The sequence below is a fragment of the Periophthalmus magnuspinnatus genome, chromosome 7 (assembly GCF_009829125.3).
Source record: "Periophthalmus magnuspinnatus isolate fPerMag1 chromosome 7, fPerMag1.2.pri, whole genome shotgun sequence".
NCBI lineage: Eukaryota > Metazoa > Chordata > Actinopteri > Gobiiformes > Gobiidae > Periophthalmus > Periophthalmus magnuspinnatus.
The window spans coordinates 20,408,565-20,433,745 of NC_047132.1; the positions used below are offsets into that span (position 1 = coordinate 20,408,565).

Sequence of the window (25,181 nt, forward strand, 5' to 3'; positions counted from 1 at the left end):
AACAAAGAAAAGAAATGCTTAGAAAACAGTTCTCACAGAAACAACAGCTATAGTCAGGAAAACCTAGGAATGGTGATATAACAAGAAAAACAACTTTGTTTATCGTATTGATTAATGACAATTTTCTATTTCATTTTATGTTGATGAAAATGGCTTTCAATATAATTTTACTCAACATACAGAACAAACAATACAGACTAATCAGCAACATTTAAAACAAAACTAATCAAATTTCTTCCTTCAAAGTCTGAACTCTTTTCCAAACCGCATGTGTTTACTGACAGAAGATTGGCTGTAGACCTCTCAATTAAAAGGCCCAAGCACATCATTGAAGATTATCACTCGACTTTGATTCAAATTTAATTAATCATTACTCTTAGAGAAATTCCATTTTGTACAGTACCGAGGGCACTCACTACCAGCTCAGTCCCTGTTATCTTAACCTGCATCATCAAATATATATAATACTCCCTACAGTGGAAGCATAGCCAAACTGGACTGCACTAGACTAGAATGAACAGCACTTTGACAATGTCTTGAGGGTTCATGTCTCTAGATGCTGAGTCCTGTATTAGAACTCCAGCGTCATGCCTCTTCTCTTCACCTCTCAGGATACTACAATTTATTCTACAACTCAAAGGTAAAGTGTCTTCCATTTTTTGCCCAAGACATGACAACTGTAACTAACAAACTGTCTGATTTTACTTGTTCATCTCAGCTACTCCATGTTTGTCTACACTCCTTTCTGTAAGTGGTAAGATAAGACCAGTGCAGTATATGCAATTGTGTTTTCCCCAAAACACAATTACATGACAAATAGATAAAGTTTCCAGAGAAACCTAGCCTAAAACATACAGCAACTTAAAAGATGAATCATCTGGATGACTTCCTCACAAGAAGATGATTCACTGGGTTTTTACTGTGGCAATCTCTGAAAAAGGAGAGCAGTCTAGTGGAGAGCTTATGATGTACATGAGTATAATGTGATTTGTGTGTTAGTTTGTTTTTTATTATGTTTATTTTGTGCATCTTTCACAATTCAAGCCTGGACTATCTTGATCAGAGGTGGATAGTACTCAATTTTCAATAAAACTGATATAAAATGTTCACAAATACCATATTTTTAATCCAAATAAATTATATTTCACAGTGTAACAAATTTGAACACCCACTGTGAGTTAAGTGCTTTATGGTGACAATCTTAAATATACACTGCTTAGAACTTCTACAATATTTTGAGGTAACGGGTTCAGTTTTTACCCACCTCTTGTTGTGCTAATCTATAGTTATCCCGTTTAATGCCTTAACTAATGATGCATGATTAATTACTATGAATCTTCACTGTACGGAGAGATCATAGCTAGCTGTGTTTTAAATTGCTTCAAAATAAAGCGCTGAGAACTTGACAAACTGTATAATCCAACACAAAAACCATTAGCATGACAAGCGGATGCAAAAGTTCTGTTTGAAAGTGCACTCGCTGCCGACAAAGCACCATTGATGAATCTGCGGAGCGTGAGTAACACAAAGTCATATTGTTTGGTCAGCTCTCTGTTGTTTGTTGGACTGTAAACAGAACCGAGATCTCCTTAATGCTATTGTTGTGAAGGGAATAGAACGTTGCTGTCCCGAGGCGGGGTGTGTGCGGTGGGGGCTGGGGTGGGGGGGTTCTGCGGCGGCCCAGTTCAAAGCCTGAGTGCGGCGGTCTGTTTCCCATTAGAGGCTTGTCACTCTCCTCACGTCATTGACAACACAGAGAGAAGAGGAAAAACAGTCCATCTGGGATCCATTTACCTTCATTATTCTGCCTGGGGACTTTGTAGACCCCCCCTCCCCTCCCCTTCCTTGTGCGCACATACATAAACTCGCACTCGGACGCACATATCGGGATGTGTGCGATGCTGTCATGGCTGCGTGCAGATGGACAACGTGAGCTCATTGATAGAACACGAGATATAAACACGTAAACACCTTTCTGTGAGTGGATACACGGCGAAGGGAAATGCCAAACACTGATTATGTAAACATACACAAAAACAAGGACGTGCGCCCATCCAAATCTTCATCACTTCCAGAACTTTTAAAGTGTTTTGAATGAACTTAAAAGGGGCCATTTCAGCTGTAAACTAGGAATGTCCCAACGCGACTTTCTCTACAATAAGTCAAATTGACTAATGAACCATAAAAAGTTCGCAGACAATGCTCTGTTGTTCTTTCACAGATTGCTTTGAATGAGCCTACTGTGGGCAGCATAATGCTTGGAGTATTATTTACAGTTTACCTGTCTTTATGTTCTCCAAAAAGGTATAATGTGTCCCCGTAGTTTGCTGTAGCAACTGACCATTTTCCAGAATGCACCCCGATTATGGCCTATATCTACAATAGGATCCGCAAATAAAGTATTGAGGGGGGTTATGCAATCATTAATGAACCACTTCTATGATCACTATGTATCTCTTGTCTACAACTTTCAAATGATTTTGCCAAAACAATAAATACTAAGTAACAGAAAGTTATAATTTAATAGAAGTTATGGTCTTTATAAAATAGTGCCTAATTTTGGTACACTGCCAGTTAAAGTCCATTCACTTTGTTTGGAAATGTAAGCTTTGTGCAAGGACTGGCAACCAGCCTTATACATTACTGTAACTACAATATGAAATAGATGTTATGTGTCTTGCATAAGGACACAACACCGGCATGCATTTTTATTTATTATTATTGCCAGTTTGAATATGTTGCTGTCCATTAAGGCAAAATGTCTACATATGATTGGAGATTAATACAGATCACTGCAAACTGAGCTTTTGAGGTTAGAGTCATAGTCTATTTCCAAATTTTCATCAATGACGTTCAGCTTCTCAAGAAAAGTCCCAGAAACTCCAACATAGTCTTTCATCATCTCAGTTGTTCGTAGGAGTAGGTATATCACGTCTTCATTCCGATACGGCGCCCCGCCGTCAAGACACGAGGAATGCATATAATAACGTCTCGTACCCGTTGACGGTCACATCCAACCGCAAAAAACCAGGGCCCACCTCCTGCGTGGAGCCATTAAAGCAGGCCCACTCCCCCCGGACTGAGAGACTACAGACAAACTAATGGAAAAGATGGAGGAGGCGGGCGACGCTGAGGGGAGCCTTATTAAAGATCAATCAGAGGAGGAGCGGAAAAAGGGAGAGCGCATTGGGGGCTGGGGGTGATGGAAAAGAACGAGGGGGTGTGAGTCAGGAATAAAAGAAAAAAAAATACAAAAAACTCACAAACTTTAAGACCATAAAAGTGGAGCTATTAAAGTCTTTAATGGTTTGGTTGCAGGTGAGGGGTGTGTGTGGTAAGGGGGGATTTAATGAGAAAGAAACTATTGAGGTGGTTGGCAAACTACGCTATCGCCTTTTAAAATGAGAGCAACACCAAAACAAAGCATGAAAAAATACTGGCATTATCTTAAACACATGCAGAGTTTAATATGTTGTCTGGTATTATCATGACATCAGTGCCATTTAGATGATGACTGGTGTTCCACAAGGTTCAGCTTTAAGACCAAAGCTGTTTATTTAATTAAAATCCATTATTTGCATAATGTAAACAGTAAACAATTTAACTTTTTTTTTTTTTTACTTTTCTACTTGTTTAAGTTTTGGATATAATTTGCTCTAAATTAACTCTCCTTGGTGTGGAGTCAGTGTGGCCTCAAGGATCAGTGTCTGTGATAAATAGTTGATCATCTCTGCTTTTGTTTGTTTCTGCTAAATTGCAATTTTATTTTAAACCAATTAAGATTACAAAATGTGTATTGTCCCCAGCTTAAGTTTAATGACAGATATAATCTGCTAGAACTCTATATTGAAAATATATTGAAAGCTATTTTCCTCCTTTAACTACTTCAATAGCTGTCTAAATGCTCATCCTGATTTCAAAAATAAAAGATAATCATAAAAAAAATTATAAACTGTCGCTCCTTATGGTTTTTTGATACAACTGGTACAATTTCAATGCAATCACGTTTCTCTTGGTTCTTTGCTAATGTCACTAATTGCGGCCAAAGGTAGAAGTAAACTATACTTTGATTTCCCCTTTCCATCTATAATTTTACTAATTAGTCTTCCTTCCTCTATTGGCACATTTTCCGGTGTTGTTTATATGTGGTAAACTTAGTCCATCTGGTGTTGTAAACAAAGAATTTCTTAGAACTTTAAGTCCAAATCCACAAGTTTGGCAATTTGTAATAAAAACAATACAAATTACATTTTAAGAGGACACAACCTTTCCAATTATTCATTTTGGTTTTAAAAACAGGGTCAATTGTCTTTTAATTATCAATCTGAAAAGTAATCAACAATCAATTCATCTTTTAACGGTAAAAAAGCACTGTGAAGCCAATACGCTTCCTGCTCTGATTGGGAAAACAAACAAGGAGGGTCTAATCATAATCGTAATTATGAGCCATAGATCAGAAACATATGTGCCGTAATCCAAGATTGAGCTGAATCTACTAATACAAACTCCACTGTTCCATTATTAAAACATGGACAATTTGTGTTTTACTTAAAGACTTGTTGCTGTACAGTGGGGTCAGAGGTCATTGTCATTTAGATGCCACACAAGAGAGATGCCATAGGAAGACATAAACTTTTCCTAAAATACATTCTCTGCTATATTGGTCTGTTAATTCATATATCACTTGACCATCCTAACTAGCCAGCACCTGTGCGAGAGAGAGGGTTCAACAATGTTGTTAATACACTTTGTGAGCTGTGCTTGCAGTACTTATAACATGTACTTACAAATACAGCAATAGAAAAAGTTCAGAGTCAGCTAAGTGTGCACATTATAACTTCTGCAATAGGAAAAGTTGCTTTCTGCATGTCTTAAGTACAAGCTATAGTATTCTGATATACTTAAAATTTAGAAAGATTTGCAGAGATACTGCTTTGGTGTAGGTCTGCACGATTTGTGAAATATCGAATTGTGATTTTTTTTTTTGTTCAAGCACTGCGAATGCGATTCAATTTGTGATTTTTGTTTAAATAATAGGATTTTGTTAAAAGTTCTGAAATATGAGCATATATGACAAACTAATTGAAGAATCACATTTAATATGTTTGTATAGATCTAAACTACAGGGTTAGCCGTTTTATATGGAATAAGAAGGGATATTTTGTTGTTTGTGGAGGAAGTTATGGGAGACCGAAAATTGCAGTCTTTGAGATTTGCAATGTAGTAATTGTGTCCATTCAAGTTGTGATTTCCATTTGATTGCAATGAATCTTGCAGCCCTGGTTTGGTGTATCAGCAGTATGTCAATATTTAGTTTGGGCCGACCAACTGACATATAAATAAGATACTTGGGGCTTTATATGAACACTTGAAAACTCTGAAGGCTGTGGATGTCTAAATGTCCTCTTTATATGGTTATTGTAATTTAGGATAATAGGAAATAATAAATAAATCTTTTGTTGTTTTCATACCTGACCTTTGATACTACAAGGTCAAGAAACTGTTAGGATTTTGATGTATCCAGGATAACGCAAAGACTTCCTCAAAGACACCTCATATTAATTGCCTCCCATCCGCAGTGCCCTGTGTTTGTACATACCATAACTGCATTCACATGTTTGTCATTATTGAGCCTGCCTTTGCCACGGTGCCCCCTTTTCCATAACGCTGCGGTGGTCACGGTTTCCTAAAGCTTTCGGCGCAGCAGACTAGCAAACAGCCCACACTACTGAAACTTAACTGCTGCCAACCACCCACCAATGACAATTATAGAAGCCACTAGCAGGAAGTAGCCGTCTGCGCTCTGTCAAACGCACAACCTGCACACAATTTACTGTAAGGCATCGCAAGTTATTGGAACAGAGGCCTGTGCCAGACACATGCTCCCCAAATGACAAGGATTATTAATTACGCAAGCGATACGTCAACGCCGAAGTGTTTGTTGTGGCTCGGGGAGGAAACTGGGGGAATTGACAGATTAGAATCCAGGCAGAAATCATAATAGGGATCAATAAAAAGACAATAAAGGAAACATCAAAGCTCAACTAAGCTCTATTTGGCAAATGGTGCAAAGAAGTATAGTTTGAAACATTGTGCTTTGATTTGCAGTTCATTTGAAGGGAATTATCCACTATTGTGTCATCCAATAGAGTTTAAGAATCAGACTTAATATTAATCCTGTTGATGTGATAATTTTACCTGAATGCTGCAATGTACTCTGCGTCTCCCATGGGTGGGTCCAGTCCTCCAGTAAAGGCCACATTGACATTGAATCCTTCCCCCGCACCTGATCCAACCTGAGGGTACGTACAGATTTATGTTAGGATCAAAGTTTATTTTGATAAGTTTCATTTATTTATTAAAAAAAAAACAAAACAAAAAAAAAAACTTTTTTAGGCTACTTTCCTTCACTGAAAAAGAACATATAATCTTTATCAGTGCAGAATTCAATGCAAGTTAATAGAGTTGTCACAATACTAAAATACATGACACCAAGTACGATACCACAATGAAGATAAAAAAGCTCTATTTTAAGTAATAGAATGTAATTTTCATTCAGAAAATAATATTAGTTTTTATCTTAGTATGCGGTCTAGTGATAAAGCTTAAATGCATACAAAAACTGTTTAGGAAAGCTCAAATTTTGTATCTAGCACTCATACGGTCATGATTATTAGTTTTGGTATTGATTAGTATTTGATTTTCAATACTTGTAACAACCCTACAAGTCATATTGATAGGCCACATTTAATTTGGCAGATTAATGCTAAATGCATGTTCTGATGCAGTTTACAGATTAGGGCTAGCATCAAGTACATACAAGTACTGTTTGTTTATTTGTTTAATGTAATGCTGTTTGTATACAATTAACGGTTGTTCCTATGGAATGCAGACTTTACAAACTTTAATGCAATGCCTAATAGGTGCCTACTACATGCAGATATTACTCACTTCTGCAGGAGAGCCACTGCCAGGGAAGAAGTTGCCATCATCATAACGGTGTAGGGATATGTACAGGACATTGGGGTCACTGTAGAATACTTCCTGGGTGCCGTTACCATGGTGAATATCCTAATGAAGAAATCAGAACAGGTTTGATTACAGAGAAACCTCTTCATGTACTGCTCTAAAATTGATATTTACAGCCTCATACCCAGTCAACAATGAGAATCTTGCTGACACTAAGTTTATGCTGAAGCTGCTTTGCGGCGATGGCCACTGAATTGAAGTAGCAGAACCCCCTGAGGAAAAAACAAAGAGTTGTTAACATGAGTAAGCAGAAATTGTCAATAGACCTTTTAAGACCTTTTAAACAGAAGTGGGGATATTTGCAGTGTTTCAATGTTCCCATTGTTGCACAAAAAAAAAAAATGTTAAGAAATGAAAAATTAACTGTTCACACACTTAGTTTCCCAGTCTTGCAGCTGATTCACTATTTTAAAGTCTAATCTCTCTGTTTAATTAACTTAACATCCACCCGCAGTCCATCTACAGGTTAAATCTCTAATAAACACCACTATAGCTGTTAATGTTAGGAAAGACAGGAAGCCTTCACTGTCGTAAAACAAAGCATTCGTTTCATGTGTTTTCAACAACATTACATTTACTTCCATTCATTTCCGACACACATCCGCGACCACAACATGCTTGGCTTACACCATAATGCCAACCTTTAAACCAACTTTACAGGCAGCATCTCGTACCTTCAAGGCAATGTGGAAACTGACTTAGCTGCCTGGGGCCTAATGAATGCCCCACACAGGAGCACACTTACATGGGATTGGACGGGTATGCATGATGCCCTGGTGGTCTGACCACAGCAAAGCCATTCTGTACGGAAGAAGAAGAAATGTAATTAATGAGTGTTCCACAAGACGGGAGATTGTTTACTTGAAGAAATCTGCAGCGAACTATTTGAGTTCAATTTCAATTATCTTTTAATGTTGTTTAGATTAGATCACTCTAAAGTTCTATGTTACTAAACACTGCAAATATATCTAACACTGGTTACAATTAAAATTAAAATTTGAATGGTTTTGAGTTAGTAAGATTTATATTTGTTAGTTAGTTAGTTTATATTGCTTAAAGGATGTAGCATATTTATCGTTTTATGACATTTAAAATAATTACCTTAAAAAAAAAAAAAAATTCTAAAGAGTACGTTTTTCTTTCCCCATTGGAGTTGGTTTGACATAAGAAGAAAAGTTTTTAAATAAGTAAAAAAACATTAAAACAAACAAAATAATCTAGGTCTATCAAATAACTGAATCTAAAGTAGTAAAAACTTCTCAAATAAAGATTAATATCCTGAATTCAAGTCACTCTAACTAATCTGAATAAATAAATCAATATTTCTTTTTCCACTCATATAAGCCTTACAATTAAAAACTGCTAGGCTAATATTACAAGTAGTATTAGTCTCTGAGAGAACTTGAGTTGACCTTGAGTTCCCCTTTAGCCACTCTGAAAGCCAGCTCCACAACGCTGCCCGCTGCCATCCGCGCAACTGTGGATGTGTGAGCCTCGTTCCAGATGGTGTCATTGTCAACCTGTAAAACACACATTTAATATGAAACTTCTTGCGGTGTCATCAATCTTTATCTTAGTACAGTGAAATGTGAAAATATTTAATATGAAATAGGCCAAATGGGAGCCTCCATACAGTTAACTAAAATGAAAAACAAGTGATTTCATAATACAGGTCTACACTTTCCATTTTGTTTCTGATAACTAATAAACAGACTCACCAAAACCAATAGATCAACTTCAAACCTTGACATTTCTTTGAACATTTAAACCGTCTGCTCGTCTATTTAGCATGTATTTATTTGTTTCCATTGTAGTAAAAGGCTTATAGGACAAACAGATGCGTTTCTTGGCTTTTAGTGAGTATTGTGTTTTAGCTGTTTATATTTAAACCCCCCGGAGGCCATGAAAGAATATTTAGCTCTTGTATTTGAAAAGACGGCCCGACATCCAGCTGCGATTGGATCTCCACATCATTCTTTCCTCTCTCCTCTTCTCTGTTTGTTCATAAAGCGGCATTACTGTCCATCTGGCTGACTGACAATGAAATCCAAAGCATTTCTTTTATCCTGGCTCGTGCACATGCGGTTCCCATTAGTTTGACTTGTCATGGTCAGACACGGACTGTCAGGCAAAAGTTAGCAAAGCGCTCGGCCAGCTCTCTTTTCCTCTTTAATATCCTGCCTCCTCTCCGTCTCTCTCTCCTAATTTCTGTCCTTGGTCACTGTGCTTTTGAAATAATATTGCCTTTCATCAACACAGTGATTGTATAGAATAGCTTTCATTAAGGGCTTTGGGGCTTTACTGCAGTAGTTTCTTACCCCTACGCCACCACACGGTAACATCACGAACATTCGCTGGGAGAGGATTCCTGTGGAAACAAAGCATATAAAATTAGTTAAACATGCCATGTGATGAGTAAACATTGTTATTAGTTATGCCATGTCTAATTAAATGACTCTGCGCTTGGTACATAATATATGCTTCAACAGATAAAGCCAAACCTCTATTGTAACCTTAATTAGTCTTTGATAAATTAAAGTATTCTTAACTAACCAGCCAGCTTGCGGTTGTCCAGTTTGAGCCTGTTGAGTGGGTTGGTGCCGTACAACAGCACATGCTTCTCTGAGTGAACGGACTGCAACTCCTCTAGTGTAGCCTTGCGCCCACGAATAGTCTATTGGGATAAAAGAATGTGAACATTTTTATGTTTGTTCGTTTTTATAAAACTTAAGATAATTTCAACTAATTTTACTCTTTACAAGTAAATTAAAACAGTTGAATAACTGTTTGGCAGCTCACAAACACAAAAATATCAAAATAATACATTCAGATTGATTTCAGATACCTCACACTGGCCCTTGAGCCCCCTCTCCTGCAGGCGGGACCAGATACTCTGGATTCTCCCAGCATGCTCCGGATGATTACTGTTGTCTCCACAAGTGCACTGGTGCTTCAGCATGTGCGTGTCATACACCAGACCTGGACAGATATGTAAAACAAACATTTAATATAGTATTCTAGTACAGCAGCTCTCAACTTTACTAACACCTTTTGGCATTTGCAACCCCCAAATACAAAAAGTAGGCTACCTGTGAAATGTAATAGTAGCCTAAATGTCTTATGGCAAATTTTCTTTCAGGACACAGGGCTAGATACATTTATTTTGTAGGCCAAAAAATAGGAATCTATTTTTACCACAGCATTTGAAGGGCCAAGCTTTGTTTAAAACTATCTATTCTAAAATGTTCTCAATATCAATTACTGATCCCTTGAACTAGTCCCGAGTCCCGACCTCTAGGTTGAGCAGTACTGTCTAGTATATAACAGGTAAAGGAGGCCACTGAAGTCCAATGATTTACAAACCCCATCTTGGTGTTTTCTAACCATTATCAGTGTCAGCTGAATTCTCCATACAAAACAGCCATCATGACATTGCTGTGTTTACGTCTATAAGCTCACCTGTTGTGAAGCGTGGCTTGGCGCTGACCTCCTGACCAGGCAGAGTCAGGGTTTTCTCAGGCAGGGTCAGTGAGGTGGAGGCTGGGGAGGACTGTGCGCGCGACAGGGGTCGATGGGCTACGCCCCCTCCTGCTCTTAACACGGGGACAGTCAGAGTCTCCATCTGACGGTGGAGCTTCTGCAACTGCTTCTGCTGCTCCCACAGCAACGACTGCACAACACAACACATTAGACTAAGAATTACATTGATATTCAAGGTACAATACAGAGAATGCAAATTTGTGTCACATTTAATCAATTTACTGACTTGAAGTGGAAATGAGACAAATACAAATAGAACAATCTTGTAACTGGTTTGTTACACATAGATATATATTAATTCTGAGTATGAATTGAATATATAAGGCTATATTGCACCTGGTTGAGAATGAGGGCATGTTGCAGGTTGATCTGCTCTTCATGGTTCTTTGAAACAGGCTCTGTCTCCCTCAGTGACTCCGCCCTTCCTCTGCTCTGATATGTGGATTCTGTAGGGGAAGAACCACCCCCATCCTCAGAGTCCATCTCCTCAGAGGGGATCTGGTGCAGTCGAGGCTTCTCACTGGACTTGGACATGAGCTGCGAGGTCAACAAGATGAAACTTACATTATCAGAAATCAGAAACTTGACCTTTGTTAAGGACATGGACAACTTCACAATACAAAGACATAAATCATACATAATTCAAAGGTTATATTTTAATAATATGAATAGATCCTCAAAATATTTGCACAAATATTGTTTAAGTAAACCAAGCCCATTCAATGCAAAACTAAAGTATTCATGACTTTGTAGCTGTTAATTTCATTATTTATTGTGCAATACATAAAACTTTTAAGAGTGACCATTGTAAATAATATTTAAATGATTGCATTTTTTCTCCCTATATATTGTAATTGGGGTGCCTCTGCTAATATGCCATATACAATAAAATAATACATAAGATAAGGCCATGTAGTTTTGGTTCCTTGTACCTTAATTATAATATAATACATAAGATAAGTCCATGTACCTTGCCCAGGTGAGTCTGCTGCTTGAGCCTTTCCAGCAGCTGTGTGCTGTGCTGTTGTTGCAGGAGGTGAGAGTGAAGCGCTCTGGGACTGGGAGGCAGAGGCTCAGAGCGAGCTCTGCTCAGGGGTTTGTGAGGAGGAGCGCCCCCTGGAGACAGGTGTTCTAACTGAGAGGAGAACTGCAGCGGGACGCTCTCTAACCCTGGAACTGGTCAGAACAGTATGAGTTTGAGACGTACAGTAAGGTGCATTCAAATAATATCTACTTTATATTAAAAGGGAATTCTGAGACAATTTAGTATGCAGACTAAATATACTATACATCCATCCATCATTTATTTTTAAATTATTATTTTTCAACAAGTTATAACATGTTTGAGAAGGAGTAGAAAGGCTTATTCTGGTTCTTCTCCTAAACAACAATCTGTTAATTGTCAACACATTGCACACTGATCTGCTTTTAAGGGTTCTCCATGTATAACGCTGCTGTAGCCAAACTTTGCCCCTCAAATTGTATATACAGTTTCTACTTTTAACAATTTTATATATCATATGGCATTGCATTATTTTTCACTTACATCAGTTGAGCGATTTTAAAATGAACAATATCATTAAGCTTTTAACATTGTTCAAAGCATCACCAGTAGATGGGGCTCGAACATTTCAAACTCAGCTTCAAAAGTGGAATAGCAAACCAAAAGATAACACAATGGTTTCATCACACTACATGATTATTGATGTACATAAAACATGTATTTTATTATATTATAAAATAAAGAATCTACCAAAAAAGGAGTTCCTACCGGTGAGCAGTGGAGAGTGCACCAGACCGGATGGCTCCAGGATGATGACAGGTAGAGGGTGAGGGTTCAGCTGCCCACTCTGGTCCTCTCTGCTCAGGGGCAGAAAGACTGGAGAGCCCCCCGCAGTGACCAGAGGCACCCGGCCCACCTTTAGAGAGGAGAGTTCCCCGTCCCCCTACACACACACACATACACACACACGGCATTAAAAAAGTTTTGCATCCTCAAATATTATGTGTATATAAAAACTCTGTGTTACCCGCACGTTAGCCGGCAGTCCCAGTGTGATGGTGGGCTGAGAGGAGGGGCTGTGCACTGTGAAGTTGGCCAAAGTGCCGTCTCTGAGCAGGAGCCTCTGAGCCTGTATGCAACAGTTACAAATGCTGAAGTGAAACTATTATTAAAAGACCCATTGGGGAAGAAGAAGAACTGATTATTTTTCATAGTTACAAATGCAATATCCTTTTGATAGCTTGATACTAGATGCTGCTAGTTAAAACTTTGATGTAGATATGAAAGCATTCCTAACTACACTACCAGTCAAGTTTTTTCATTTATTTCTATGAATATTTACACTGTAGATTCTCACTGAAGGCATCAAAAAACATATGGAATGTAGTAAACAAAAAACTCAAAACCCATTTAAGATTTAAAAAAATAAATTAATTAAAAAGCCACCACTTGTTTTGAAAGATGGTTTGCACTGTTGGCATTTCTTGACCATGACAAGGCACATCGGTGAAGTGAAAACAGTTATAGGAGACTTCATCAAGAAGCTCACTGAGAGAAGGCCAAGGGTTTGCAGTGCTGTCAATAAAATAAACGGTGGCTACTATGAGGATTTAAATATAAAATATTTAGTTATTTATATATTGCATCATATATTTGATGTCTTCCACATTTATATAACATGTAGAAAGTAGAAAATGTGAAGAAAATAAACTGAACAATAAATGTGAGTGTATGTCCAAATTTGTCACTAATTCACTGGCTTAATCTGTAAAATACCACGTAATATTTTGTTCCTTTTGAACAGCATTTAGCTTAATTGCAGATATTGGCTGACCATTGCGTGCAGAGCCACAGCAGGTGTTGACTGGGGTTGCTGTGTTCTGACTTCCTGCGATTAAATGAATGATGCAGAAACATCTGATAGACTGAGCGCTGCTGTTAATTTAAACATGTCATTATGTCTGCCACTGCTCCGCTCATGTCTATGGAGCACTCTGTGGAATAACGGTTTGTCAGTCAGGTACACAAAGAAACTGGGATAGAGGAAAAGCCTAATATTGGATGTGTAATTGTTGAGTTTATATTAAAAGTGATAAACAGACACACACCTCATGCGAGAGGCCAGTAGAGGGCAGCAGTCCATTTTCAAAGGGATGACTGTCATTGGGAGAACTACAGCCAGAGACAGGAGTACTGCTGCTGCTGGGAGAAGAGTCTGAAGAGAAATGTTTGACTACGTTTTAGATTTAGTTTGCGATGTCATTATGTGCAAATCAAAATTATTCTTACCCAGTGTATCGGGGACTCTGTGTGTGTGTTTGACAGTTGGGGGAGCGCTCTCCTTACGTGTCAGAGGGCTCTTCCGGGTGTGCAAGTGTTTCTTTAACTTGTGTTTCACCTTCAGGTTGGGCTCAGAAGCTGAAATCACAAGAGCACTTTAGTTGACTGAATATAAGTGAGGAGTATAAGTGCAAGTGTAAGCTGTTGAGGCACTAGGGCTGAAACTAACTTATTTTAGTAGTCGACTAGCTATTAAAATACATTATACCAAATGATACCAAATAAAGCTCAAAATATGGTGACTGAAGGCGGCTAAATAGAGACTATATATAGTGTATTATTACTGATGAAAAGGGGAAATTGTTTATTATTTTTTGACATTTTGTTTTAATAACGCTCCAGTCTTTGTTATAAAAAGGCCTTTTGATATGTGTTTTAGAGTCTGTATAGTCCAGATAATGATTACAAAGTGATGACCTGTGAAAGTTGGATATCTGTAACTTATTCATATTCATGGCTGCTTCTTATTTAACTTTTTTGTATGTTATAGTATGTTTTGAAGGCTGTGACAGGGCTTATGAACAGTTGATCAGTACAGTCTTCAACCAGACAGCAGATATTGTACATATGGAGCAGTATTTTATATATCTATTGTTCTGATTGACTGTGTTTGTGTGTGGAATATTATGTGATGCAGCAAATGGCACTGTAGCATAAGACACATTTCTTTTAGGGGACAATAAAGTTTACCTTAGCTTATGATGATCAAAATATATTACACAGTTAGTCTATGAATCGTTGAATCCCGAGAGAGGACTGTTGAGTTTATGGCAGTAAATTGATGAAATCAGAGAGTGAATGCAAAATGTGTGTGTACCTGCTCTGCGCAGAGGTGTCCCCTCTGAGGCCTCACACACAGACTGAGACGGAGACAGGGCCAAGGGGGAGGATGAAATACTGGGATCTGGGACCAGCTTTCTGTAGCACATGAACATAAAATATAAAGTCATTGAGTAAATATAAACATTAAATGAACCACACCAGGTAAAACAGACAAACCTGTACGGGACAGCAGGAGTGGACAGAGGGTTGGGATTGGACCTCTCTAATGCCTGCTTCTGTTTCTTCAGGATCACCTCCTGCAGTTTCTGTTTGACCAGAGAGCTGGCCACTGCACCTACAATGAAACAAAAACATAGCTGACAAGTTACAGAGGGAAAACTCCAGCCATTCACACACATTTTGGACTGCAACCAAGATTTGTGTGATAATGTTCTTGTATGAAAAGTTGCAAGAAATGTTCAATGGGACTCTTAAAGGCATTGTACCTGAGTTTTACTGTCATTTAAATGGTCTGCAGTGGTCCAAAGTTATTCCTCACTTACCTTCCACATTCCAAGCATCCTAATTTTTCACCATGATCAGTTCATAAACACTGTGCACATCTTTCAGAGAGCAGAACAAAGTTTTGCCGTGATGGTAAAGCTAAATGCTAATGTACTTCCTGATTATCAGACAATAAAATACTTTCTAATAACATGATGACAGCATGCAGCTTATTTGTGGCTTATTTTGACCTCACGAGCTGCTTTTACAATATATCTGTACAGGGGCAAGACAAATGTTGCATGTTGTAATGTGTACAGTAATGTATTTGTTTAATAATTAGCTGAAAATGCAGTGACCTTGTTGGGTACCTTTAAGTGTTGCCATTTTTATTATAATGGATAATACAGCTCTCTAAAAACCTGAATGGGACTATCAATGTTGTGTTCTTTTGTATTAACGTGTAAAATGCACACACCCACACACACAAACACACACAAAGTGGTGACAGGAGGTGCGAGGAGTGACCGAGTCAATATTGACCCACTGACTTTTATGTGTCCAGGGCCAGAGCTATATTTAACTCCACTGTTGCAGTGGCTCAGGTATATTTAGCCTCCACTTAAAAGAAATTGAGATAAAGCTGTGGACATATTGTAGAATAATTTGTCAGAGCATTTAAAAAAACTTCACAGGGGGAATTTCCACTTTAGTATTAGCAAAGGTCACCAGAACAGTAAGTATTAAAGGTGCTTTTCTGGTCACTTTTCTGGTAGAAGGGACTGCCAGCTGCTTGTCTGTCCATGGAGATGTAATTGCTTAACCTGGAATGTTCCACCGTATGGCATTAAACATATTTATTTCCATGGAGATAACACACACACACACACACCAGAAATGTTCCACAGTGCTCCATTAAGTGCAGTGAGACTTGTAGTGACATGTCTGGCAGTGTAAAACCAAAGTGTGTTGAGGCTCACTTTGTTGACTCTTGTCCTTGTGCTTGAGCTGCTGTAACTCCTGCTGCTTCTCGTGCTGCTCCTGCTCCCGCCTCCTCTGCTCCATGTTAAACTGGCCAGCAACAAAAGACAGTGTTAATAGTGAATAATAAATAGGATTACATTCAAAAAGTGCTGGTCTGGATATAGTATTGTTTGTAAAAGCAATGCTGGTCAGAATGGAAATGTAGTAATGTAGCTCTTGTACATTTTAAGGCTAAGAAACTTATGTTACTGACCCAAAGCAACATTGTGTGAAGTATTAAAGAAACTGTATACATTTATCAATATAGATTACGTTATCAATATGGATGTACACACCAGTATTGCAACTATTTTCTATTTAATAATGTTGCTGTTTTTTGTTACAAGCCAGTTTTGCAATGTTGACAAAAATGAAATCTGAAACTTTCTCGATGAGTAAGATTTTTACAATACCATGTAAACTAGTATTCTTTAAATACATCAGTAAAGTAAAGCCATCCAACCTGTCCAGTTTCATTTTTCCTTATGATAACTTATGATGGTAATAGACCCAGCTGCACACCTGTCTGACCAGTGCAATAACTGCATTTCATTGACATGCTTTTTACTTCTACTTTGACGATGCAGTACTATGTTGAAGTGACAATACTCTTACATGAATATTTTGCTACTCCATTCCCATACCCTTTGTGTAATATAGTCCACATGTTTTCTGCCTACCCGTATGTGATGGTGCAGTTGCTGGTGGGAGAAGGAGGCACGGGGCTGGGCGGAGAACTGGCTCAGGAGCAGGGGTGTTTGCAGCGGGGTGAGAAGCGCCGTGTCCGAGCCAGAGCGCATCCCCCGCTCACCCACCAGCCTGAGGTCCATGGGAAACGAGGCCGCGCACGACACCGGCACCGCCACCGTGGAATCTGGGAAGAGGAAGGAGCAGGCTGTCACAACTTTCATCACCTCTGTTTACACTCAACAATGGTTCAAACGAGGCAGGTAAATCACTGTTTGGAGAGAGGCGAAATAATATGTGCTTTGAGCTCGTTTCAACACACAGAGGAAAACCGCAAACCAGGGTGCAAAAATAGCAGCAGTTTCCAAAGCGGTGGGAAAAGTGAGTGCATGCATTTATATACAAGTACACAAGAAAAATATGGCTAAAAATATAACACTTGTGGTTAAATTGTCCCGAACAATCTTAAGTATGTGCCATGGTCAAAAATTCTAACATCCGATACAAGTCAATAAATAGAAACTGTAAACATGCTTTGACTTGTGTACAGTGGAAAGACATCTACCGCATTACATGCTTTATCACAGTAATAAACTATGTGTCAAAAGTTGAACCAGGGATTCTAATTCAGGAGTAAATGCTCTGAACATTAAGGAGAAAAGACATAGAAAGTATAAGAAAAATTAACATTAAAATAGAAGTGTGTAAAATAAAAACCTTACAGTCATATTGAAGCTAAACAGAACTGTTTTGAGCCTGGATTTGTAAAACTGAAACGCTGATTCCCCATGTTTAGTCCTGACTCTGGGCACCAGCAGGAGGCCAGTCCCTGAAGTCCTCAGAGTGTTGGAGATGAACAGCAGAGCTGCTTTAAAGCCTATTCAGGATCCAGTGCAGAGTCCTGAGCTCGCACTTCCTGGTTCTAGCCAGGATCCGAGCAGCAGCGTTCTGGATGTACTGCAGATGTCTTAATGTCCATTTGGAAAGGCCAGTGAGCAGCCCGGTACAGTAGTCTAACCTACTGGAGACAAATACATGGATAACTCTCTCCAAGTCTGGTTTTGACAGTATACTTTTGATTTTTGCTAGGTTTTCTAAATGGTAAAAACCTGCAGATGTTATTGATTTGATACAGCTGTTAAAGTTCAAGTCTGAACCCATTATTACCCCTAGATTTCTAGCCTGATTTGACAGTTTTAGAGAGACAGACTGAAGGTGACTGCTGACACTTTCTCTTTGTTTTTGTGGGCCAAAGACTATGACTCCAGTCTTGTCTGTGTTGAGCTGAGCTGGAGAAAGTTGTTTTTCAGCCACACGCTGATCTGTTGGATGCAGTGGCAGAGTGAATCCACCACTTTATATTCCCCTGCTGCCAGTGTCATCTGCATAGTTGTGGTAGGACACATTATTGCTGCGTATTAACAGGCCTGCATGTAGAGACTGAACAAAAGGAGTCCCAGGATTGACCACTAGGGCACCCCACAGGTCAGGGATATTTTTTCTGGGATAAATTTTCAACAAAGTACTCCCTGTCTTTTAGAGAGACCTTGAAGCAGGTTAGTGCCGTACCAGAGATGCCCACCCTGTCTTCTGGTCTCTGTAAGTGTCAAAGGCAGCACTCAAATCTAACTGGATCAAGACTGAGACTTTGCCTGCATCTGTGTTCAAGCGGATGCCATTTGTCACCTTGATAAGAGCACTCTCAGTGCTGTGGTGGGGTCTAAAACCTGACTGGAAAACATTGTTTGGAGAAAGTTAATAAGCTATTGGTAAACCACTTTTTCAAGGAATTTTCCTAAAAATGGCAGATTTGAGATGGGTTGGTAATTGTTCAGTACTGTTACATCAAGACTGCTTTTCTTTAGGAGAGGCTTGATTAACCCGGTTTTTCAAAGCTCTTGGGAATGTTCCAAATCGAAGTGACAAGTGAACTATGCAAGTGAGTAATGATAGCAAACTTTTAAGCAAAGACTTTAGAAATCTAGTGGGTAACACATTGAAGCAGCATGTAGATGAACTTACAGCTGACTCAGTTTGCATCTGTAACAACATCTGACAAAACTGAGATTGCCACCAGTCTAGTGTCTAGGTGGCTGCAGGGTTCCTAACTGCGCTGTGGAATTGTTGGCATTAAATCTTTGGTCTTTTGGTTTGGATAATTTTAGTAGTTGATCAGTCAGCAGTTTTTTTTCCATTTGATCAGTCAACTGGTAAAACTATACTTTGAGATCGTTAAAATACATTTGTAGCCATTTCAGTGACTAAATATGCAATCTGAAGGCTTCTAGACAGAGAATATTTACCAATATTATTGGGGACTCTGAAATTGGCAATTCATTTGTTTTGTTTTTGGTTTAATTATGGCTTTGTGATCACTGCCATTAAAATAGTCAGTGATTACTTTAATACTTGATTATGTATGTTACAGTTCTAGTCACTGACCTCTTGTTTAGGTTGGAGTTAGTACAATTTATTATGGGATAACAAAAAATAACAAAAATCTCTCCATTGCAAAGAAAATGTACACATGACAAATACTGAGCCTCAAAATATATTGTTCCAGCTTTCATGTATTGAACAATAAGTCGGTATAGTAATTATTGTGACGGGCCTATTTTTACCCTACACAATTGTTAGATTTCAATAGCATACAACCATCCAGGCAGGGTAGAGTTTATGTTATGTACTTTTTCTATTTACGTTTAATTCTAGTTTAGCAGCAGAACCATGGACTATTACACTACTATACAAACTTGCACTCACTTTTTACATAGGCAATTTAGACCTTATGGAAAGCTACTCAATTGCAATAGCTCCAAAATTAGTGATATGCAGCATTTCAATTTTATTACATCATTACACTCCCAAATCAACATTTAATGCAATGTTACATTTCATGTTATTTTGCATTTGAGCACAATTGTGTTTTCTTTAAATAGCGCCTACATTACTCATGGTTGCTTTGTGCATACACACACATAACACACATACAGATTTCCATGCTTTTTGCATTCAGTTGGATCTATTTGCATTGCATGGCTGACTCAATGGGAAAGATTGCCTCATCCGGCGCTAAAAACAGGATCCAGGAAAGGAGCAGCTTGGGAAAAGGCTGGCGGTGGTTTCTGTCTAAGTGACATGGACGCACACACGCACACACACACACTGGACCAATGGCATCATGCATATCTGAGGGAGACACACAATCAAGCGCAGGTGCATGTGTTTATACTAGCCACACACAAACCCATATAAAACACATTTAACTTTTCTCCACAACACCCAGTCAGAGCATCAGCTGCTTAAATTTTTGTTCAAATATTGCCATTTTGTCACCCCAGTACATCCTTTAATCAGACTTGTAGTACCTGCAATGCACAGTAACACCTTGCCAGTTTCAGTATGTTTAGATGTGCTAAACCATGCCATCTGTATGAAGCTTTTTTCTAAATGCAATGTCTAATGCAATGTCATGGATCACCACAAGCCACTATTAATTTCTTCAGTGGCCCATAACTCACCTTTGCAGAATAATAGTGCATTATTAACCTGACCACTACTTTATATTCATACTCTCAAATCAGGGCTGCACAATATATCTAAATCCAACAAAAATCAAATTTTTTGGACATGCCATGCATGCATATATATATATATATATATATATATATATATATATATATATATATATATATATATATATATATATATATATATATATATATATATGTGTATATATATATATGTATATATATATATATATATATATATATATATATATATATATATATATATATATATATACACACACACACACACACACACACATATCCATGCATGTTTGTGTAATTTAGCAATCTCTCCTGGGCCCTATTTGCACCCTCCTTTGCGGTTAGCTGTAAAATTCTGTCCAATGCTCAGCCCACAAGCCTAGGCCATCTATGCTCCCACACGGCAATTCTCCATAAAAATACAAAAAACATGATACAAAACTCTACACAATAAATTGACAAACCTGCAATGTGCAGTAGTCTAATTAGCGGGATGGATGGTGATTGTGCTGTGATAGCGCTTTCAAGGGGGAGTGACTTAGCATGAAAAGGAAACGGAGGAACATAAAACATGTTGTTATGTTGTTTTTGGTAAATATAGCATTTTCAAAACAATAAAAGACAACATGGTGATCTACATATGTCACGTCCATCCATCCTTCCATCCATCCATTTTCTTCCGCTTATCCGGGGGCCGGGTCGCGGGGGCAGCAGTCTAAGCAGGGACTCCCAGACTTCCCTCACTCCGGACACGTCCTCCAGCTCCTCCGGTGGGACCCCAAGGTGTTCCCAGGCCAGCCGAGAGACATAGTCCCTCCAGCGTGTCCTGGGTCTTCCCCAGGGCCACCTCCCGGTGGGACATGCAAAGAACACCTCCCTAGGGAGGCGTCCAGGAGGCATCCTGAGCAGATGCCCGAGCCACCTCAGCTGAGTCCTCGCAACGTGTAAGAGCAGCGGCTCTACTCCGAGCTCCTCCCGTGTGACTGAGCTCCTCACCCTATCCCTAAGGGTGCGCCACCCTACGGAGGAAACCCATTTCAGCCGCTTGTATCCGCGATCTTGTCCTTTCGGTCATTACCCAGAGCTCAAGTATAGTGTTGGTTCAGCGTTCCACGACTGGGACGAAAAACACACTGCTCCTCCTGAATCCTGCCTCTGCAACCGCACGAGCTGCGGCACGCTTGGCCTGATGGTACTCATCAGCTGCCTCAGGAGTCCCACGAGCCAACAAGGCTCGATAGGACTCCTTCTTCAGCCTGACGGCATCCCTTACTTCCGGTGTCCACCACCGGGTTCGGGGATTGCCACCGTGACAAGCACCACAGACCTAACGACCACAGCTACGAGCAGCCGCATCGACAATAGAGGTGGAGAACATGGCCCACTCGGAGTTCATGTCCCCTGCCTCCCCAGGGATCAGGGAGAAGCTCTCCCGGAGGTGTGAGTTGAAGACCCCCCTGGCAGAGGGCTCCACCAGACGTTCCCAGCAGACCCTCACAATACGCTTGGGCCTGCCAGGTCTATCCGGCTTCCTCCTCCACCAGCGGATCCAACTCACAACCAGGTGGTGATCAGTTGACAACTCTGCCCCTCTCTCCACCCGAGTGTCCAAAACACGCGGCCGGAGGTCAGATGACACGACAACCAATTCGATCATCGACCTCCGGCCTAGAGTGTCCTGGTGCCACGTGGACCGATGGGCACCCTTGTGCTCGAACATGGTGTTTGTTATGGACAAAATGTGGCTAGCACAGAAGTCCAATAACAAAACACCACTCAGGTTCAGATCAGGGAGGCCGTTCTTCATGATCACGCCCCTCCAGGTGTCACTGTCGTTACCCACATGGGCATTGAAGTCACCCAGGAGAACAACGGAGTCCCTGGTCGGTGCACTGTCTATTACCCCTCCCAGGGACTCCAAGAAGGCCGGGTACTCTGCACTGCTGTTCGGCCCGTAGGCAGACACAACAGTGAGAGACCTGTCCCCGACCCGAAGGCGCAGGGACGCGACTCTCTCGTTCACCGGGGTGAACTCCAACATGTGACGGCTGAGCTGTGGGGCAATAAGCAAGCCCACACCAGCTCGCCACCGCTCCCCGCGGGCAACGCCACAGAAATGGAGAGTCCTGTTGGGTCCTGTTGGGTTCCAGAACCCAAACTGTGTGTGGAGGTGAGGCCGACTATATCTAGCCGGTAATGCTCAACCTCCCGCACAAGCTCAGGCTCCTTCCCCCCCAGCGAGGTGACATTCCATGTCCCAGAGCCAGTCTCCATGTCTGGAGAGCCGGTGGTCGAGGTTCCCGCCTTCGACCGCCGCCCGGATGTCTATGCACCAGCCCCTTACGGATCCTCTCACAGGTGGTGGGTCCACATGAGGACGGCCCCACGTCGCTCACTCTCGAGCACCCACCACAGGCCTGGCTCCAGGATGGGGCCCCAGTGACGCTGGTCCGGGCGACGTAACGAACCTTGATTGTGCACTTATCATAAGGGATTTCTGACCCGTCTCCCTGGAACTGTTTGCCATGGGTGACCCTACCAGGAGCATGAAGCCCCCGACAACATAGCTCCCAGGATCATTCGGGCACTCAAACCCCTCCACCACGTTAAGGTGGCGGTTCAGGGATATATCACGTGTCAGCAGTTAATAGCCCATAGAAGTAAAATACCCCTTCTTTAAGCTCCTACAGTTGTTTACAGTGTGCACTCTGAACAAAGTCATTTTAAAACATATATTGCAAATCTAATCTCAATTTGTGCCAGAAGCACTGCAATTAGATTGTGACGTGCATTGCATAAAAAGCACTTTTCCTTTAAGAAACACTAGCCTACTTCCACCATACACACCTGCACTTGCATGCTAACCGCTCTAGCTTGTGTGTTGCTGAAACCCAAACTTCACACCGTTCGCTCTCCGCACAGACACATGCACACAAAAGTTTCACATGGTTTGTTGTGAGATGGTGGCACAGTGTGAGAGGAAAGTGTCACACATGCAAAACATTGGCCTCTCTCCAACAGATACCTAGTAATGGGAGAAAGGCCACACCATAATATACAAACATGCCATGGAGGAGATTGCTTCCACCAGAGAAGGCACACACAGGGATATACTGTCCTCTACAATGGCCCTGTTTTGTATGTTCTCATTAACATGTTAAGGTTCATACCACAACAGTGCGTGTCCGTATTTGGGGTCACTCAACGGGTTATGTGAATAGCAGCTAGCAGGCACACAGCCTTTGTACTGACAGCGAGAAATAACAAGGCTTTCTTTGCGTGGAATTGGAGAGGGGAACGCGCTTATACAAGGAGACAAAGGCCGCTACAGTTCGCACACATCCACGGCCAGTGCAGTGTCTCGCTCCCTCCCGGCTTCCCAAGGGTTATAAATAGAAAAACACACAGCTCCGGAGTTTACCTACACAGGGGCTTTTGTTTCTGCGGGAACACACACACGTTTGTATAGGAACATTCTGAGGTCACTTCCAGTTTGAGATGGATGGTTCAAGTACACACCTGGACAGATGTTTGTTGTGGTAGGGAGCTTAGACTTACCTACCTAGATTAAGGTTTTCGTAATACTGAATTTGCAAACTTGATTTTGATGATAAGTATCTATCTATCTATCTATCTATCTATCTATATCTATATCTATATATATCTATATATATATATATATATATATATACATACATACATACACACACACACACACACCCCCACACACCCCACCCCCCACCCCTACACACACACGCATTGTCTGTCTGTATGCATAGTTTGTGATGGTTTTGTATTCTATCAACTGTATTGCATGTTTGCACTTTTGTTATGTTTTTGGATCACCTCGAAAATGAGAAGGGACATTCCATTAAAATAAATTTGAATAAATTCAAATTTCTATAATATTTTTCAGTATCAATACCAGTTTTATTATCAATTTGCATCTGAGTCTTTGACACTAGTAAGAATTAAAACATGTATGGTCAATGCGATTTTAAAATGTCTGTACATTGTGTGAGTTACTCAGAAATTTTGCTCATATAACTTGCCAACTTTCTTGCTTAAAATGTTGACTTTAGAAAAAATGTACCAACAAGGATCTATTCTAACAAGTAGACCACACAAATCAACAAAAAACAAACAAAAAGAAACTGAGAAGTCTTACTAAATACTTGTCCCTTTTTCCAAAGAATTTGTAGTTACTGGTTAACAACTGCATACATGTGAGTCATTATTTACCATTGCACCTGTGTTTTGGGTGTTGCGTGGAAGCAGGACACTGATTTCAAACCTATTACTAAAGCCAAAGTTATTACCTGTAATGATATCTTGACAGCTATAAAAAGACACTAATATTGTTTTGGAACGTACAAGGCGCCTTGGCCAGAACAATAGCGTCCTATCCTCTCAGTTTCTATTCACTGAATACATGTTTCACTGAATATGTGATAATAGCAGACGTATCAAGTCTCCAGCAGAACTTGCCTGAAAACAATGTAGTGGTTTAGTCCTTCTTAGACCTCTGTGACCGCAGCTAATCTGCACTGTTTTTCCATTTTGGCTATTTCCAGCTAATACACGGCTTAAATGTTTTTAGATCTCCTCAAGAATGCTATTATGTTTCAGGGTGGGAGAACGAGAAACGCAAATCCTTGACCCTGGGGTGGGATTTTGATTTGATTTAAACAGCTAAGCACAAATGGCTACTACAGCATGCGGACATTTGTGCATATTAGCAT

General features: G+C 40.1%; 1 protein-coding gene across 3 annotated transcripts in view; it reads right to left on the minus strand.

Annotated features, from left to right (window-relative positions):
• Positions 1-25,181, minus strand: part of hdac7a (histone deacetylase 7a) — a 62,782-nt gene that overhangs the window by 3,947 nt on the left and 33,654 nt on the right. For all 3 annotated transcript variants that reach the window (XM_033969165.2, XM_033969167.2, XM_033969166.2), the window contains exons 3-21: positions 16,882-17,075; positions 16,159-16,249; positions 14,912-15,029; positions 14,730-14,830; positions 13,862-13,990; positions 13,681-13,787; positions 12,600-12,701; positions 12,341-12,515; positions 11,540-11,745; positions 10,906-11,106; positions 10,489-10,699; positions 9,875-10,008; positions 9,583-9,703; positions 9,348-9,397; positions 8,442-8,549; positions 7,775-7,830; positions 7,154-7,241; positions 6,952-7,071; positions 6,199-6,296 (exon numbers count right to left, since the gene is read on the minus strand). In XM_033969165.2, the coding sequence (XP_033825056.1) occupies positions 6,199-6,296; positions 6,952-7,071; positions 7,154-7,241; positions 7,775-7,830; positions 8,442-8,549; positions 9,348-9,397; positions 9,583-9,703; positions 9,875-10,008; positions 10,489-10,699; positions 10,906-11,106; positions 11,540-11,745; positions 12,341-12,515; positions 12,600-12,701; positions 13,681-13,787; positions 13,862-13,990; positions 14,730-14,830; positions 14,912-15,029; positions 16,159-16,249; positions 16,882-17,075 (2,410 nt within the window). The remainder of the gene's footprint in view (positions 1-6,198; positions 6,297-6,951; positions 7,072-7,153; positions 7,242-7,774; positions 7,831-8,441; positions 8,550-9,347; positions 9,398-9,582; positions 9,704-9,874; positions 10,009-10,488; positions 10,700-10,905; positions 11,107-11,539; positions 11,746-12,340; positions 12,516-12,599; positions 12,702-13,680; positions 13,788-13,861; positions 13,991-14,729; positions 14,831-14,911; positions 15,030-16,158; positions 16,250-16,881; positions 17,076-25,181) is intronic.